This window comes from Glycine soja, chromosome 6, assembly GCF_004193775.1.
Source record: "Glycine soja cultivar W05 chromosome 6, ASM419377v2, whole genome shotgun sequence".
Lineage (NCBI taxonomy): Eukaryota > Viridiplantae > Streptophyta > Magnoliopsida > Fabales > Fabaceae > Glycine > Glycine soja.
Window position 1 is genome coordinate 11382832 of NC_041007.1, and position 17478 is coordinate 11400309.

A 17478-nucleotide genomic window follows, 5' to 3' on the forward strand; every position below is an offset into this window, starting at 1 on the left:
AGTTAGATCATTTTCTTTTTTTATTCACATTTTGGTATCCACTTTTTTTTTTTAATTCTGGATATTTATAATGTTTCATTTTGAGATTTGGCTCATCTTTTGATTAGATTAATTTCTGACAAAATTTGAAAACTTAGTTTATCTTTTTGTTTACGTCACACCGAGACCCAACACACGGGCCAAGAAAGCAGCGAGACCCAAGTGTAAGATGGGCCTAGCCCAAACCCTGTTTATGTGATGTATGAAGTTCAATATAAGCTCCAAGCGAATTAGGGTTTTGTGTTTCTGCAGCAGTTGGGAGGAGGCACTGTGGCAGAAGTCTTAGGAGTGTAAAACAGAGACGCAAAATGAAGACGATTCTATCGTCCGAGACCATGAATATTCCCGACGGCGTGAGCATCAAGGTTCACGCTAAGGTTATCGAGGTTGAGGGCCCTCGTGGAAAACTCGTGCGAGACTTCCACCATCTGAACTTGGACTTCCAACTTATTACCGACGATGGCGGTAAAAGGAAGCTCAAGATTGATTCTTGGTTTGGTTCTCGTAAAACCTCCGCCGCCCTCAGCCACGTTGAGAATTTGATCACCGGCGTCACCAAGGGATACCGATACAAAATGAGATTCGTGTACGCTCATTTTCCTATCAACGCTAGCATTGGCAACAACAGCAAGTCCATCGAGATCAGAAATTTCCTCGGCGAGAAGAAGGTGCTCAACACTGTTGTTTTTTGTTTTCAATTTTTTTATTTAGTTTCTGTGTCGTGCTATTAGGAATAAATTGTGGTGTTGGGTTTAGTGATTTATTTGGTTATTACGTTTATGATTAGGTGAGGAAAGTAGACATGCTTGAGGGCGTGTCGGTTGTTAGATCTGAAAAGGTCAAAGATGAATTGGTCTTGGATGGAAACGACATTGAACTTGTTTCTAGGTCATGTGCTCTCATTAACCAGGTACCCTCTTTCTCTATGCACATGTTCCCCTTTAAACTTTTCTCAATTTTGCTATTGTTTTAGGCTTTAACTAATTGTTTGTTTGCTTGTTTGCTACAGAAATGTCATGTTAAGAACAAGGATATCCGGAAGTTTCTTGATGGTATTTATGTCAGCGAGAAGGGAACAATATTGGAAGAGTAGAGGGTGAAAACATTTGTGTTGGTTTTTGGTTTGGAGACCCTTTTTGTTAACTTGTTGAGATATGATTTTACAATTTGTGTTGTCAAACTTTTCCTTTTGGGATTTTTTTTAAAAAAAATTATTTCTATATATGCTTTGGTGTTGAATATTCTCTGGAATTAGTAATCTTTCATGCATTTCTATATATGCTTTGGTGTGGAATATATGATGCATTGTTGCCCCTTCTAAACTTTTTTGGCCATAGATTTTTTGCTTACGTGATCTATGTGTTGTGATGAGAGTGGTTGACTCAGCAGTAATTTGTTAGGATAAAAAACTGAATACGTTTAAATGTTAGAAGTTGTATTATTGCGTCTTTCACCTAAACAAGAAATCAAATTGATTTTATTATTATTATTATTAAGTTGATGTTTTTCCCTCATAACCATTGTATAGCGCATGCTTTAGATATGATAATCTGATTATTGTTAATTTCCTCACAATATAATGTATTAGAAATTCCCATCTTTTTTTCCTTTCGGTTTTGAGTTCAACCTGCGATTTTGTCTTGCATCACTAGTGTTATATCATTTTTACCATATGCAGAAGAATCAATTTATGCAATAGTTAAGCTTAAAATAAAGACACCAATGTCCTCAATCAATCTACATGCTTATATCGGCTCTGCTTTCTTATCGTTTTGGTCTTCACATTCCCAGTAATGGTTTTATCCAGGGGTAGTTCGTAGTCCATCCAATGTGACAGTTTTCGTATCTCTTATCACGGATTTCAGCTTCAACCATAATTATGTTCATGAAGTATAGCTCCCTGACTCTCCCATGTTGTCAAACGAGTAATATGGTCTCCAAAATTCCTAATGAATCTTCTATCCATACAAATATCAAGGGGTTTGTTATTCCCTCTTGTTTGTTTCTTGCATCATGCCCAGATAACTTCCTTGTAAACTATAATTTTTACCAGTTGAACAATTCCATGTGTGATAATTTCTTACTTTCATAATATTGACCGTGAGGTTTTATGAATTTGTAAATGCTTTCTCAATTAGTTAAAAGAATGAAGGTGGCCGATGTTATGACAAGACTAGGTAGCATAGATATTAATATGGGACAAGTTGATCGTAAAAATCCGAGATGTCCATTTTCTTTTTAGATTGGAAACTTTTAAAGAGATATATGGTTGATTTATGAACTAGTCGTGAAATGCCAGGGTTCTTGCCACAATGGTGCCTCTGCCGGTGTTTCTGATTTTGTGTCCCAGTGTCCTGTTAGCATGGTTTGGAATGCCTATATCTTAGCCAAAAACCATTTATTCGCTCCATTCAGCTAAAACTAGCAAGGGTGAGTTCTTTCTAGTTGAGAGTTGTAAAACAATCGTTGAAATCTTCTATGGCATACTTACCATGAATGACGACTTATGGTACGATATTGGATGCAGTTCATCATTTCTTGTGGCCATATTAAAAGGCCATCTTTACATGTGATTTGTACACAGTGGAAGAGCAACTCCCATTATAGTTGCCCCTATAATTCATTTCCTTTTCACTAATTGAGGTCACACTAACATATGCATGCATTACGACTAGTAGGAGTATAGATTTATGCATTGGATTGGAACAGTTTTGAAAAAAAATAAAATCATTCGATTCAATAACTTTGATTTTTTTAATTCTTCCTTCATCTCGTTGATTTACTTCAAAATTCATATATGATCCAATTGAATTTAAAGCTGTTTGAATTGAATTAATTTTCGGTTTATCCTTACTGTTGTTTTTTTGAAAAATATTAATAAATGATAAAAATATAAAAAACATATATATATATTTACAAATATTAATATCTAATGATCAATTTATAACATATTATTTTTATTTTTATTTTTATAAGTAATTAAGTTATAAAAAAATGCACACAACTTTGATAATTTTATGCATCTTGGCTCCAATAATTCGTAAAAAAGATACTAAATATATTTTTCACAGATAGTATTTGTTATGTGATAATTTTATAAAGAAATAAAAAAAAAGTTACAACATATCAGACGTGGAAATATATATATATATATATATATATATATATATATATATATATATATATATATATATATATATATATATATATATATATATAAAGTTATTCAAATTCTCATGTTTGCCTCATTTTATGTATTTTTTATTTTTAACCTATTGTCGTGAATGAAATAGCTTGCAATATTTTGAATTTTATTAAAAAAATACATATTTAAATTTAAGAACTTTAGCATTAGAGCAATTTTGTTGGAATTATTAAATCTTCTTACGTGGGATTGTAAAACGCAGTGATGAGAAACACAAACCAAAAACAACTGCGACAAAAAATTTCCAATCAATGATCCTTGCAAAAGAACATAGATTTGTGATTGAATGTTTTTCCCATGGAGCGTGACAATCTTTTCTACAAGTCGCGTAGTCCAACAATCACGAGTCAAACCTCAACGAAGTCTACGCAAATGCAATCCTCAACCCAAGTTATGAGGGTTAAGCTCCAATGAATCCCAGAAAAAGGGAACTAGTCACACTATCACACTTAGATACGAATAATATATATATAAAAAAAGACAAACATTCAAACTTGATAAAAGATGAAGAAGAGAAAAAAAAAATGTTGCTCTTGTCTAGAATCTTAAGCTGTTAAAAATGAAGGTCTATTTAAAGCTAGGTAGTTAGATTTATTGTGTTTAAAAGATTAAAAATGTTTTAGATAGTCTTAAAATGCAAATGATATATAAAAATATTAAATAATAATTAAAAAATAAAGTATCACATCAATAAGTTGAGTAATCAAATAGATAAATTTTAAATTAAAAACTCATTATCCACGTCAAAGGACATCAAAATTAAACCAATTCAATTGAGTTCTACCCAAACAAAAAAAATGATTTTAATCCAAACGTTTTGGTCAAGTTACATCAGGTTCATGAGTTATTTGGAGCAATGAATACTCTTAAACCTAAAAATATCATAGGAATAAATTGCTAACGTAAGTTGTAAGCATCTCATACATTGCAAAAATATTCAATAAAAATAATTAAATTATTAAGATTTAACATATAACGTTAGCAGAAGTAATTTTTGGCATAAATAATAAAGATTTAAAGAAAAATAATAATATGTGAGGTAATAGCTAAATTAAGTATAAAAGAATAAATTTTAGAAAAAAATTGCTTAAATACAATTTTGGTATCTCTATTTTATTTCATCTATAATTTTAATTTTCTCACTTTAAAATATAGACATTTGATCATTTTATTTTTTAAAAAAAATCATAATTTTTATTGAATCCTTACTTTTACTTATATTTTTTATATTTTAATTAATTAAATTATTACCATAAAATATAATAATCAATTGGTGTAAGATCCTTCCAGCTCAATGAAATCTCTAATGTTAGAGTCATTTAAAAAATGAAAAAGAGATATTTTTAACGTATTTTTCAAGTTTTATATCTTAAGAAAAGAAACAAGTATAATGAAAAATTATTTCCCCATAGAGAGTAAAATTACAGGGAAGAGGTTTTACTAGGGTTTTATTAAAAGCAACTGAGGAAGAGAATTAACGAAGAGAAATAGTGAAAGATTGCAACGACGCACGAAAATGGCGACCATTTGGAAGACAAACGCAGCGAGAAACGCAGTGCGTAGTTTGACGCAGTCCTTGCCATTCACTGCCCGCACACCTTCGATCCCCTCTCATTTCTCCTCCGTCCGTTACCTCCGCACCGGTCGCGATCCCAGCTCAAGGTTACTTTTAGGTTTCGCAGCCAACAAATTACGATTCCTTTTTTTTTTTTGAATTGGTTTTTGAGAGTTTTTGTTGTCGAGTAGAACATATGAGATTATTCCGCCGGTGAATTGGGGGATTCGGATTGTGCCGGAGAAGAAGGCGTTTGTGATTGAGCGATTCGGGAAGTACGTCAAGACTCTTCCCTCCGGAATCCATTTCCTGATTCCCTTCGTTGATAGAATCGCTTATGTGCATTCGCTCAAGGAAGAGGCTATTAGCATTCCCGACCAGAGTGCTATTACCAAGGACAATGTCACCATCATCATCGATGGTGTCCTTTATGTCAAGGTAGAACTGTCTTTCTTTCTGTCTATCTATTCGATATTGTATTTGAGTGGTTAGTGGCGTTGACTTGTTTGGATAAATTTCTTAAAAAGCACTTGTAGGAGAAAAATGAATTAAGTTGAAATTAGCTTATGTATGAGCTTAAGCTACAGAAGTTCTTTCATTTAGATTCTCTGATAGCTGATTTTAGTTTATGTGCAAGCTAATTTAGCTTATGGGAGCAGTTTGATTCATTTAACTTTTTTTTCCTCTCCTGTAAGTGTTTATTAAGAACTTTGTCTAAATATGGCTATGTTTTATTTATTATTATTATTATTTTTTGTTTTGGGAGTGCAGATTGTGGATCCTAAGCTGGCATCGTATGGGGTGGAGAATCCCATTTATGCTGTCATTCAGCTGGCACAGACGACAATGCGTAGCGAGCTTGGTAAGATTACTCTTGACAAGACTTTTGAGGAAAGGGACACGCTCAATGAAAAGATTGTGGTGAGTTTAGCTATTAGTTCTTTGAATTTGTTTGTGTTAGTCATTTGCTCCTCCTTTCCTTACTTGAGGAAGCATCTTAGGTACTTTAATTTCAAGTCGCACTTAAAATCTTGTTGGTGGGAAGTCTTGTATAAAGCAGAATGTAAATTAGTTCTGAAAAATAATAAAACATGTCTCTTTGGATGGAGCTATGCAAACTGTCGAAATGATGATTTGTTTAACTATAATTTCATAGTCCTGCACCAATGGGGGTTGGATCTAATAGAAGGGGCTAGTCTCTCACAACGTGACAAACTAAGGTTTGAATATCCGCTAGGAGAGGAGAGTTACCCACATTTAGTATTTGGCTATGCCTTGAACACGGTTGCCTTAGAAGGAGTATACCTGTGAGAAACAAAAAAAGAAATTCACAGTCCTGCTTCAACCCAGTTATATATACAGGAAATAAAAAGAGAAACCAGGCAATAGTTAAAGATGAAAATTTTGTCATAGTTGTTGGTTGTGTGATAGTTTTCTTTCCTACTGTAATCATGTTCAATGTTGTGTAATAAGTCCTTAACTTATGATAACATGGGAAGCATTTCTAACGGGTTCATATGTTAGATTTATTTAGAAAGTTTGGTATAATATACAATAACATGGTTTCTAAGCCAGCTTGTTGCTATGGGGTTGCCCTTCCATAGGAGTCAGTCTTGTGTTCTCTTTCTGATGTATCCTTAAAAAAAGACAGTTACTCCTGTTTTAGCCATATAATGGTTAATTGTGTGACAAAATTATTGCAGGAGTCCATTAATATGGCTGCAAAAAGTTGGGGTCTAGAGTGCCTTCGATATGAAATAAGTATGTTTTGGCAATGCATAAATACTTTTTCTATATTTTTTAGTTGACAGTTTCTGTGTAATTCCTTTTGTGGTTGTCCTTCTGTAGGGGATATCTCTCCTCCACGTGGAGTGAGAGCAGCTATGGAGATGCAAGCAGAAGCAGAAAGAAAAAAGAGAGCTCAAATTCTTGAGTCTGAAGGTTATCAATTTGATATTCCCATCCTTCATATGCTCAATTTATCTTATTTTGCACTATTTTTCATCATTAAATTATTTTTAGTACCCATGACATTCAACCGAAAAGCATCCTATTCCTCACCCAACTTCTACCTGTAGCTTCTATGTTTACTGGTACTGATCACCTGTGGTGTTAAACAGGAGAAAGACAGGCTCACATAAACATTGCTGATGGAAAGAAGAGTTCAGTTATCTTAGCATCAGAAGCCGCAAGGATGGATCAAGTTAACAGAGCTCAAGGTTAATTACATCATGATAAATTAGTTCCAACTTCCACCAGTTGTGTTGCAATATTAATTTTTTAAGATAAGCTTTGATGTCTGCTGAGCTTGATGTGAAATCCCTTTATATGATTTTAAACTGTTGTTTGTATCAAGGGTATTTCATTGGTGAATTCTCTTTTTGAGAGGAATGATCTTTTGTGTGACAAGATGGTAACAAATTGTGGATTAGACCATAGTCTTATATGAGTAACTGATTTGTGTTCTTTATAGCATGCCACCATTAATGTGCTGTTCAATTTGGCATGACTTATTTATTTTTGCTTCATCTATCAATTTCAGTCAGTTGATTTGATATCTTTAAAACCTCACAAGTCATCATTAACATGATTCTTCTTCAGGTGAGGCTGAAGCCATCCTTGCTAAAGCAAAAGCAACAGCTGAGGGACTAGCTGTTGTGTCAAAATCCCTAAAAGAAAGTGGAGGACCAGAGGTGAGTCTTCAAAATTTTGATATTCCATATATCACAACTTGTACTGGCCGTGATTTATATGTTGCATTTATTATAATTCTTTTACTCGTCACTTTTGTAATTTTCTAGATCTTGATGTAGATTCTTAGTTTGTGTTGGTCGAAAAAGTGTATAATGCAAATCCCTTATGGTTAGATGAATTATTGTTTGCATATCAATGATGCTCAGCATTTTTTATTTATTTTTGGATTGCCATTCCAGATATATAGACTGCACGTGTGAGTGACTTCTGAATGTAAACCACATTACTGATTATCCCAGTCACAGTTTTAATACAGGATCAGTTGACTGTTTATTGTTTGATGTTTGATTTCTTGAAGACATTCAAGTATGTGACCATCTAAAGAATCGGTTGACTGTTTATTATGTTGATGTTGGTGTTATCGCTGAAGCTGGGGAAAAAAATCATGTAGTGAATCTGTTGTATATAATTGCCTCTTAACTGCCACCTTTATTTTAACCTTATTGAGTCCCTTGGAATAACTAGGAAAGGGATTAATATTATCATTTGATTTGCAGGCAGCAAGTTTAAGGATTGCAGAGCAATATATTCAAGCTTTCAGTAACATAGCCAAGCAGGCAATATATCCCATAAGCTGATTGATATTCAATTTCCTGCATTTCATAATTTGTTTGGTTCGAAAATTGTTTTGATTTTATCTTTACTTTTTCCTCAGGGCACAACAATGTTGCTTCCTAGCTCTGCATCCAATCCTGCTAACATGATGGCCCAAGCTCTTACTATGTATAAAAGCCTGCTTGGTAATCCTTCCAATGATAAGCATAGTGGAACTGCACCCCCTTCAATAGCAGGACAATTAGAAGGAAATGATTTATCTAGTGAGGTTAAAGGCGAGAGCTTGACGACTGCTACTGTAACTAGTGGAATCCCGGATTATCGTGGAAAATCTGGATTTTCACTTCAGAGCCCACCAAAGCGGGAATAATCTTTCATTTTATAAAACTTTGTCATTTTGATGAATTCATTTGTTTTTTTTTTTATTTTTTATTTACGAATGTTGCTGTGAAAATTGAGTTTGGACTTTAGAAAGAAGAAAACGGAAGAGTCTGGTTGGACTTGCATTGCTGGTTGTTGTGGCATTGATCACAGGATACACGTAATTTACAATTTTTTTTTATCTCTTTCTTCCCAACTGACAAATTTGGGGAGGAAATAATGAAAAGAAAAGAGCTATTCTCCTCTCATTACTAGCATTCTCCTCTGACATCGCTTGAATTTAGATGAAATTTTAAGGGTCATGTTATCTAGTAGTCTTCAATAACATTAAGAATGTATTAGAAATCCTGGTGGGCGTGTATTAATAATTTTGATAAAAAAATATTTATAATTTCTTAAGAGCACTGTTAGCATTTGATTGATTACTTTTAATGAAAATTTTTATTCTAATTATATTTTTTTCATTCAATTTGAGATTTTGTTTAAGAAAACTAAATTCAATTTCATTGGACATGGATGCTTTCCAATGTTACGATGATACTCTAGAAAATTCAAATGCTATAAAGTGGGAGGTTATAATACATTTTCATGTTAATTATGACTGCTGATTAAGATTTTGTTTAATTTTCAGTGGAGTTACTGATCATATTTATTTTAAATAATTTGATATTCCGTTTGTAATGGAATGTCCATTGTCCAAATAGTTGAGCTTAAGACATGCAAGAATAACGTTTTTCCAGACAAAATGCATTACAATTAGAATTAGAATGTTATTTATAGCGGAACAGTTATTGTATAACGTGGATATTAGGATAATTGATAAAAGGTCAAGATATTATTCTAGCAAGTATGTTGTCCTTTTTCAATCGTCCTGTCATTCTAACGTATCTTGAGTTTATGAATGATCCTACAAAATAGGTACTGTGATGATGCTAGAATTGCTCTTTAGTAATCAATCATTTCACTTTCATTTCTCAAGTTGTATATTTCAAAATTATTCTAATTAGAACTTGGTTGAATTCATTTAAATAATTCAAACTGTTTGTTACAATAAACCAATATTTTTATTGTACAGCTCATTTATTGATTATTATTGTAGTTAGATTAGCTGTCAATTAAGTATGCAGATAGCTTAGTTAGTTACAACTAGCTCTGCATCTGTTAATAGACTAATTCTATTTTACATTTTTATTAGTTTCTTAGCCAATATAACAGTTCTTGTATAAATAGGAAATTATTCTCCAATCAATAAAATGGGTTCATTTTTCACAAATCTAACGTGGTATCAATTGTTCATTGCTCTCTCTAATGAATTCTCTCTTTCCTGCAATTCACGATTTTTGTGTTCTGCATGTCTTTCTTTTCATCTTGCGTCATTGATTCTTTGAGTTTTTCTTGCAATTCTTCGTTTGTGATCTCTACAACTCTTTGATTGCAATCTTTCAATGGCTTCTTCTGCTTCCGCATCTTCTACTCCTTCAACCGCGGTGACTTCCACCATTTCATATGTTCAAGATTTCTCCAATCCCTATTTCATACACTCTAATGAAAATCCTTTGAACAAGATTGTTACAGCAGTGCTTGATGGATCGAATTACCACGACTGGGCGCAAACGATGAGCAAGGTGTTCGAAATGAAGAACAAATTAGGGTTTATTGACGATAGAATTCATAAACCTAGTGATTCCGATCCTAATTTTGCTTATGCAACAACTTGATTCGATTTTGGATCAATCATTCAATGACACCAAAAATTGCAACCAGCGTCATTTGGCTCACTCAAGCCTCCTATGTGTGGAATGCACTGCGCAATTGGTTTTCTCAAGGCAATTACATTCGAATTCTTCAATTGGTTTTCTCAAGGCAATTACATTCGAATTCTTCAATTACATTCTGATCTTTATTCTTTGAAGCAAGGTGATCTCTCAATCACAAATTGCGTCACTAAGGTCAAGATTCTCTAGGACGAACTTTGCAATTTCAGGCCGATACCTTCATGTGATTCTTTACCCACTAGTTCATGCAAATCAGTTGTGGCTAAGCAGAAATATCGAGACATTGATAGTGTCTTGTGTTTCCTTCAAGTCCTCAATGATCTTTACAACCAGGCTAGGTCTCAAATCCTTATGCTTGATCCCTTGCCTTCTCTTGACAAGGTTTTATTCTTCCCACTCCTACTGTTGTGTTAGTTGTGCAGCCTGCACCTTCATTTACTACTGCCTCTCCAGGTCGTGGCAGAGGATACTCTAAACAAGGCCAATCTCGCCATTGTACACATTGTGGCAAAAACAATCATACAGTTGATACTTGCTTTGCAAAGCATGGTTATCCTCCTGGTTGGAAGTCCAAGAAGGCATCTGTTAATCAAATTTTTGCTTTCGCTTCCTCTTCTGAAGAACTGAATTCATCTGCTATTTCTAAGGCATTTTCTGGTCTCTCCAAAGATCAACTCGCTAATTTGATTGCTCTGCTTCCTAATGCTAAGCCTACTGCCACTGTTGTGAGCTCAACAAATTTGGTCAGCTCTCACAATATATTTGTTCAACCATCTTCAGGTACAACCCCTTGGCTTTTAGATTCTGGTGCTACAGATCACTTTACATGTTCACTACACTGGTTTTCCTCTTTTCAATTCATTAAACCAGTTCTTGTCTCTTTGCCAAATGGAAAAGTTGTTGTGGCTTTATATAAGGGCACCATTATTCTAATCAATTCTTTGATGTTGCACAATGTTCTTTATGTTGAACATTTTTCTATGAATATCATTTCATTGACCAACTCACCAAAGCCCTTGATTGTAGAGCTGTCTTCACCCATAATATGTGTCTTTTGCAGATGAATACATGTCTGAAGATGATTGGTACAGCTAAGGAATTCAGAGGTCTTTACTATTTGATTCTTCCTGAGCATTTTAATTGTCAGGCAGTTTCTCAATTACACAATGTAAACACCACTACTAGTCATATTTCCACTCATGATGTGTGGCATTATAGATTAGGTCACCCTTCTCATCCTTGTTACAAAATTTTGCAGCAATTCCATTGTAATATTCCCACATATATCAATAAACCATGTGATACTTGTCACTTGTCCAAACAAAAGCATTTATCTTTTAATTCCAGCACAACATTAATTGAGTCTACATTTGATTTAATACATGTTGACATTTTGGGGGCCTTATCCCACTCCTTCCATTCAAGGTCACAAATACTTTCTTACCTTAGTTGATGAGAAATCTAAGTACACTTGGCTTAAACTCATGAAGACTAAAGCTAAAACTAGACAACATCTTATTGATTTTATTGCTTTAGTTGAAACTCAATTTCATAAAGTAATTGAAATCATTAGGAGTGATAATGGTCTTGAGTTTGCCATGCCTTCATTTTTCCAATCTAAAGGCATCATTCATCACACATCATGTGTTGAAACTCCTCAACAAAATGGTGCAGTTGAGAGAAAGCATCAACACATTCTTAATATTGCTAGATCTCTCATGTTTCAATCTCACCTACCTATATGTTTTTGGTCCTTTTCCGTAACACATGTTGTCCATATCATTAACATGCTGCCCACACCACTCTTAAACAATCACTCTCCTCATTTTCATATTTACCATGCTCATCCTGATATGAGTAATCTTAGAGTTTTTGATACTCTTTGCTTTGCTTCCACTCTTCAAGCCCATAGGACTAAGTTTCAGCCTAGAGCCAAGAAATGCATATACCTTGGTCATTCCTTTGGTACCAAGGGCTTCTTACTTTTTGATTTGCATACTAGAGAAATATTTGTGTCTAGACATGTTATTTTCTATGAGACTATTTTTCCTTATCATGACAATACATCTTCTTTCTCTGTTGATTCTGTTTTCCCGCTCAATCTACCTGTTGTTGACATCAATTCTGATCTTGTCAATTCTGCTCCAGTCTCTTGCATTTCCTTAACCGAGTCTAACTCTTTTGGTATAGAGGCACCCATTGTTGTATCATCCTCCATTGATGATCACTCTATATCAGCCCCTTCTTCTCCTGTTTCAGCCTTATTGCTTGCTGATTCTGCAGCTTCAACTGCAGTCCCTGTAGATTCTATTTTTCCTACAGCTAATGCAGCCCCTGTCCCAACCAGATTTTCTACTAGAATCAAAACTACTCCTAAATACTTGACTGAATACAAATATAATGTACTCAATTCCTTGGGCAGTGCACATCATCATTCAGGTACACCTTATCCCATGACAGATTTTACCTCTTTTACTCATTTATCTTCTCCTCACACTGCATATTTACTTTCTTTGTCCACTGTCCCTATGCCTTGGAGAGTAACAGAACCTAGACTTTTATTGCCTTGCCTTTTGGTAAAAAGCCTATTGGTTTTAAATGGGTTTATAAGATCAAGAGGAAAGCAGATGGAAGTATAGAGAGGTATAAGGCTCATTTGGTTGCCAAGGGATATACACAACTTCAAGGTGTTGATTACAGTGAGACTTTTTCTCCAGTTGTTAAACTTACCATGGTTCGACTAGTTCTTGCCTTAGCAACAGCTAAAAATTGGTTTTTACATCAACTCGAAGTAAATAACACATTTTTACATGGTGATCTAATTGAAGATGTTTACATGATGGTGCCACCTGGTTTTCAAACTCCTAAAGAAGGTTTAGTGTGCAAGCTTCAAAAGTCTCTTTACGGTTTGAAGCAAGCAAGCAGGCAGTGGAATGTCAAACTTACTGTTGCACTGCTGTTTGGGGGGTACCACTAGTCTTCCTCTGATCATTCTATGTTTGTTAAGACCCAAGACAAGTTGATTATGTGGATGACATAGTCTTGACTGGGAACAATTTGGATGAAATTGTGGCCGTTAAAGCCTTTCTAGATTAGCAATTCAAAATTAAGGACCTCAGATCTCTTAAATTCTTTTTAGGCATGGAGATTGCTCGGTCAAAATCAGACATAGTGTTGTCTCAAAAAAAATATGCACTTGAATTGTTGGATGATGCTGGTCTTTTGGGTTGCAAACCAGCCTCGATTCCCATGATGTCTAATTTTAAGCCTGAGATTTCTGTTGATACTCTGTTGCCCGATCCAACAAGCTATAGGAGACTCATTGGGAGGCTTATCTAACTTACAAATACTCGGCCAGATCTGTGTTTTTCTGTGTATAAACTCAGCCAATACCTTGCTTCTCCTCATCAAAGTCATTATGATGCAGCACTTCATATACTTAGGTATGTCAAGGACTGTCCAGTGAAAGGTCTTTTCTTCTCTTCCACTAATGATCTTAAGCTCACGACCTTCAGTGATTCGAATTGGGCAACTTGTCCAGATACCAAAAAATCTATAACTGGTTATTGTGTATTTCTTGGTCCTTCTTTGATTTCATGGAAGTCCAAGAAGCAGCCTACAGTTTCAAGAAGTTCAAGTGAAGCTGGGTATAAAACACTCACAAATACTGCATGTAAAGTTCAATGACTGTAGTACCTTCTTACTGATTTACATCATATTGCATCTCTCTCGATTCACTTATATTGTGACAATCAATTCGTCATCAAAATTGTCCAAAATCCAACTTTTGATTGTTACTTAATCAGTACAAAATGGAATCATTCATCTCATGCTTATTGCCTCCAAGGATCAATTGGCTGATATTCACACCAAGGCTCTCCCATTTCCTAGCTTTTCTACTCTTCTTTCCAAGGTGAATATGGTTGACATCCATGATCCAACTTGAGGGGGACTGTTAAAATAAACCAATATTTTTATTGTACAGCTCATTTATTGATTATTATTGTAGTTAGATTAGCTATCAATTAATTATGCAGTTAGTTTAGTTATGTTAATAGACTAATTCTGTTTTACAACTTTATTAGCTTCTTTCCCCAATCAATAAAATGGGTTCATTTTTCACAACTCTAACAATGTTATTGGTTATGGGAATTTCACCAAAATCATAATGGAGTTGCTAAACTTATTTTTGGGAAGTCTTGCAAAGATTTAAAAACTTCAAGTTTTCTCTCAAAGGGTACAATTTTTATGATCTTAATGAGTTCAATTGTTTCACAATTTTGAAGAAGTGTTAAGAACAATTGCTTATATAAGAGTTGTTATTTCAATTGCTTTGCTATAAAACTGCACAAGAATTTTTTTCTTATATTATTATAAAACTAAAATACAAGACCATGATATTTCTTTGATGGAATAAAAACTTATTTAAACCTTCTTTTGCCAAAGCTAATGAACTCACAACATTTCTTGCAAATATAGCATCTTATTACAACTTCAACGTCCCATATAAAAACATATTTAAGGTAATTCAAAAGACTTATTATTTGTTATCGATCGTTGTATAATTCTTGAATAAGACAGGTGGAAGTAAAGTTCCTATAAGTTTCATGGATCTAACTAAAAAATAAGCATTCCACGTTCACAAAAACACATGTGGAGACACTAAACATCAGAAACACCTGAGAGATTGTCATGTAAATTTGGATTATTGGGTCATGTTTTATTGCCACAGCTTTATAAAAATTAGACCCCAAAGGCAACAGGGCTTAGTTGGGTATGGCAGCCTCCCTCCCTTCCCTGGCCTTCCATCTCCACTAGTTCATAAATCAAGGAAAATTATCAAGGCAAAGGTCATATTACGACCACATACATTTTAGACGTAATGGAATTAATAAACTGAAAAGAAATTGTAGTTTAAAATGAAGTTGAGACTTGAGATTTTGTGCATCTAACAAACAATCTGGGAAGAGTAAATGAATCAACACCAGCTTGATTTATATGGATATACAGGGGTGGGACAGTGGTCAGAGCAAAAATCAGGGAGAAAACAGGTGTGCTTCGTCGCATTTATTGGATTGCCAGAAGCTGAACCAACTACTAGAAATTGCAGTGTGGAGGGTAGACGGTTGAGAAAAAAATTGCATGCTACTACAAATGGTGGATATGCTATAACACTACTTGTAGTACGGGCAAATTGGGTTTGACTCAAGCTAAAAGGGACATAATACAGTGGGAATTTCTCGTATACATCACCTAGCGCGGAAATTTTAAAAAAAATGTATATGAAAGACCCAGTTTATCATCTCAAGCTCGCAATATACAATTGAATTTTCAATTGTGACTGCATACTAACCACATTGAATCAAGTCCTAGGATTAATCATTGCCTCCACTATTTTGATCACTAATTAATTCAATCAATCACCAACTGAGTTAACAACCACTCATCGCATGGCATCACATAAGCAGAATACCAATTTTCAAAGAAGTCGAGAAGAGATAGAAATGCATGAAAGATTACTAATTCCAGAGAATATTCAATACCAAAGCATATATAGAAATAAAAAATTAACAAAAAATAATCCCAAAAGGAAAAGTTTGACAAGTTACCAAAAAAGGGTCTCCAAACCAAAAACCAATACAAATGTTTTCATCCTCTACTCTTCCAATATTGTTCCCTTCTCGCTGACATAAATACCATCAAGAAACTTCCGGATATCCTTGTTCTTAACATGACATTTCTGTAGCAAACAAGCAAACAAACAATTAGTTAAAGCCTAAAACAATAGCAAAATTGAGAAAAGTTTAAAGGGGAACATGTGCATAGAGAAAGAGGGTACCTGGTTAATGAGAGCACATGACCTAGAAACAAGTTCAATGTCGTTTCCATCCAAGACCAATTCATCTTTGACCTTTTCAGATCTAACAACCGACACGCCCTCAAGCATGTCCACTTTCCTCACCTAATCATAAACGTAATAACCAAATAAATCACTTAACCTAACACCACAATTTATTCCTGATAACACATGACACAGAAACTAAATAAAAAAACTGAAAACAAAAAACAACAGTGTTGAGCACCTTCTTCTCGCCGAGGAAATTTCTGATCTCGATGGACTTGCTGTTGTTGCCAATGCTAGCGTTGATAGGAAAATGAGCGTACACGAATCTCATTTTGTATCGGTATCCCTTGGTGACGCCGGTGATCAAATTCTCAACGTGGCTGAGGGCGGTGCGGATGGCGGCGGAGGTTTTACGAGAACCAAACCAAGAATCAATCTTGAGCTTCCTTTTACCGCCATCGTCGGTAATAAGTTGGAAGTCCAAGTTCAGATGGTGGAAGTCTCGCACGAGTTTTCCACGAGGGCCCTCAACCTCGATAACCTTAGCGTGAACCTTGATGCTCACGCCGTCGGGAATATTCATGGTCTCGGACGATAGAATCGTCTTCATTTTGCGTCTCTGTTTTACACTCCTAGGACTTCTGCCACAGTGCCTCCTCCCAACTGCTGCAGAAACACAAAACCCTAATTCGCTTGGAGCTTATATTGAACTTCATACATCACATAAACAGGGTTTGGGCTAGGCCCATCTTACACTTGGGTCTCGCTGCTTTCTTGGCCCGTGTGTTGGGTCTCGGTGTGACGTAAACAAAAAGATAAACTAAGTTTTCAAATTTTGTCAGAAATTAATCTAATCAAAAGATGAGCCAAATCTCAAAATGAAACATTATAAATATCCAGAATTAAAAAAAAAAAAGTGGATACCAAAATGTGAATAAAAAAAGAAAATGATTTAACTAAAGAAAATTATCTATTAAACAACAATTCATCTGCAAAACATTTATGAGCCAGCGGTATTCACAGTAAACGAGATAAATTATATGTGGTCTTTAACCAATAAATACTTTTCTTTTATCATTTATTATTTTACTTGGTTGCATCTACATGCACTCTTGTATTTTCTTTGATTTTTTTTTTTCTTGAAAATTCTTGTTCTATTACTCAGTTCATCTGAAGGAATCAGTTGCATCCTACAAAATAATTTGCAGCTGATTGGAATTAATTATAGGTGCATTATGGCCTCAGGCTGCTATCTATCGGATTTGCATCTTACTTTACATAAAAATTTGACTGTATAGAGTAAGCTGCTGATCTCTTTTGAAAAGTTTAGGTCTTCATTTTGCGTCTCTCTCTCTGACACCCCTAATGC

The 17478-nt window shown here is 34.6% G+C and overlaps 3 protein-coding genes across 3 annotated transcripts; 2 read left to right on the forward strand and 1 right to left on the reverse strand.

Moving 5' to 3' along the window:
* The first annotated feature begins 272 nt into the window (after positions 1-272).
* Positions 273-1335, forward strand: LOC114415643 (60S ribosomal protein L9-like). The gene is made up of 3 exons (XM_028380434.1): positions 273-707; positions 827-949; positions 1049-1335. The coding sequence occupies exons 1-3, from the start codon at positions 348-350 to the stop codon at positions 1130-1132; spliced, it is 567 nt and encodes a 188-aa protein (XP_028236235.1). The 5' UTR covers positions 273-347; the 3' UTR covers positions 1133-1335.
* A 3326-nt stretch (positions 1336-4661) lies between these two features.
* Positions 4662-8737, forward strand: LOC114415644 (stomatin-like protein 2, mitochondrial). The gene is made up of 9 exons (XM_028380435.1): positions 4662-4906; positions 4991-5237; positions 5571-5720; positions 6503-6560; positions 6648-6740; positions 6920-7018; positions 7401-7492; positions 8051-8110; positions 8209-8737. The coding sequence occupies exons 1-9, from the start codon at positions 4761-4763 to the stop codon at positions 8476-8478; spliced, it is 1215 nt and encodes a 404-aa protein (XP_028236236.1). The 5' UTR covers positions 4662-4760; the 3' UTR covers positions 8479-8737.
* Positions 8738-15760: 7023 nt separating this feature from the next.
* On the reverse strand, positions 15761-16783 carry LOC114415645 (60S ribosomal protein L9-like). Its single transcript, XM_028380436.1, has 3 exons — positions 16348-16783; positions 16104-16226; positions 15761-16004 (listed from the first exon to the last, which is right to left on the reverse strand). The coding sequence occupies exons 1-3, from the start codon at positions 16717-16719 to the stop codon at positions 15921-15923; spliced, it is 579 nt and encodes a 192-aa protein (XP_028236237.1). The 5' UTR covers positions 16720-16783; the 3' UTR covers positions 15761-15920.
* Between the last annotated feature and the right edge of the window lie 695 nt (positions 16784-17478).

Coding starts and splice junctions, on each gene's coding strand:
- LOC114415643 (XM_028380434.1), top strand. CDS start 348: ATGAAGACGATTCTATCGTCCGAGACCATGAATATTCCCGACGGCGTG. Junction 708..826: donor ATTTCCTCGGCGAGAAGAAG/GTGCTCAACACT, acceptor GTTTATGATTAG/GTGAGGAAAGTAGACATGCT. Junction 950..1,048: donor CATGTGCTCTCATTAACCAG/GTACCCTCTTTC, acceptor TGTTTGCTACAG/AAATGTCATGTTAAGAACAA.
- LOC114415645 (XM_028380436.1), bottom strand. CDS start 16,719: ATGAAGACGATTCTATCGTCCGAGACCATGAATATTCCCGACGGCGTG. Junction 16,227..16,347: donor ATTTCCTCGGCGAGAAGAAG/GTGCTCAACACT, acceptor GTTTATGATTAG/GTGAGGAAAGTGGACATGCT. Junction 16,005..16,103: donor CATGTGCTCTCATTAACCAG/GTACCCTCTTTC, acceptor TGTTTGCTACAG/AAATGTCATGTTAAGAACAA.
- LOC114415644 (XM_028380435.1), top strand. CDS start 4,761: ATGGCGACCATTTGGAAGACAAACGCAGCGAGAAACGCAGTGCGTAGT. Junction 6,741..6,919: donor TCAAATTCTTGAGTCTGAAG/GTTATCAATTTG, acceptor GGTGTTAAACAG/GAGAAAGACAGGCTCACATA. Junction 8,111..8,208: donor TCAGTAACATAGCCAAGCAG/GCAATATATCCC, acceptor CTTTTTCCTCAG/GGCACAACAATGTTGCTTCC.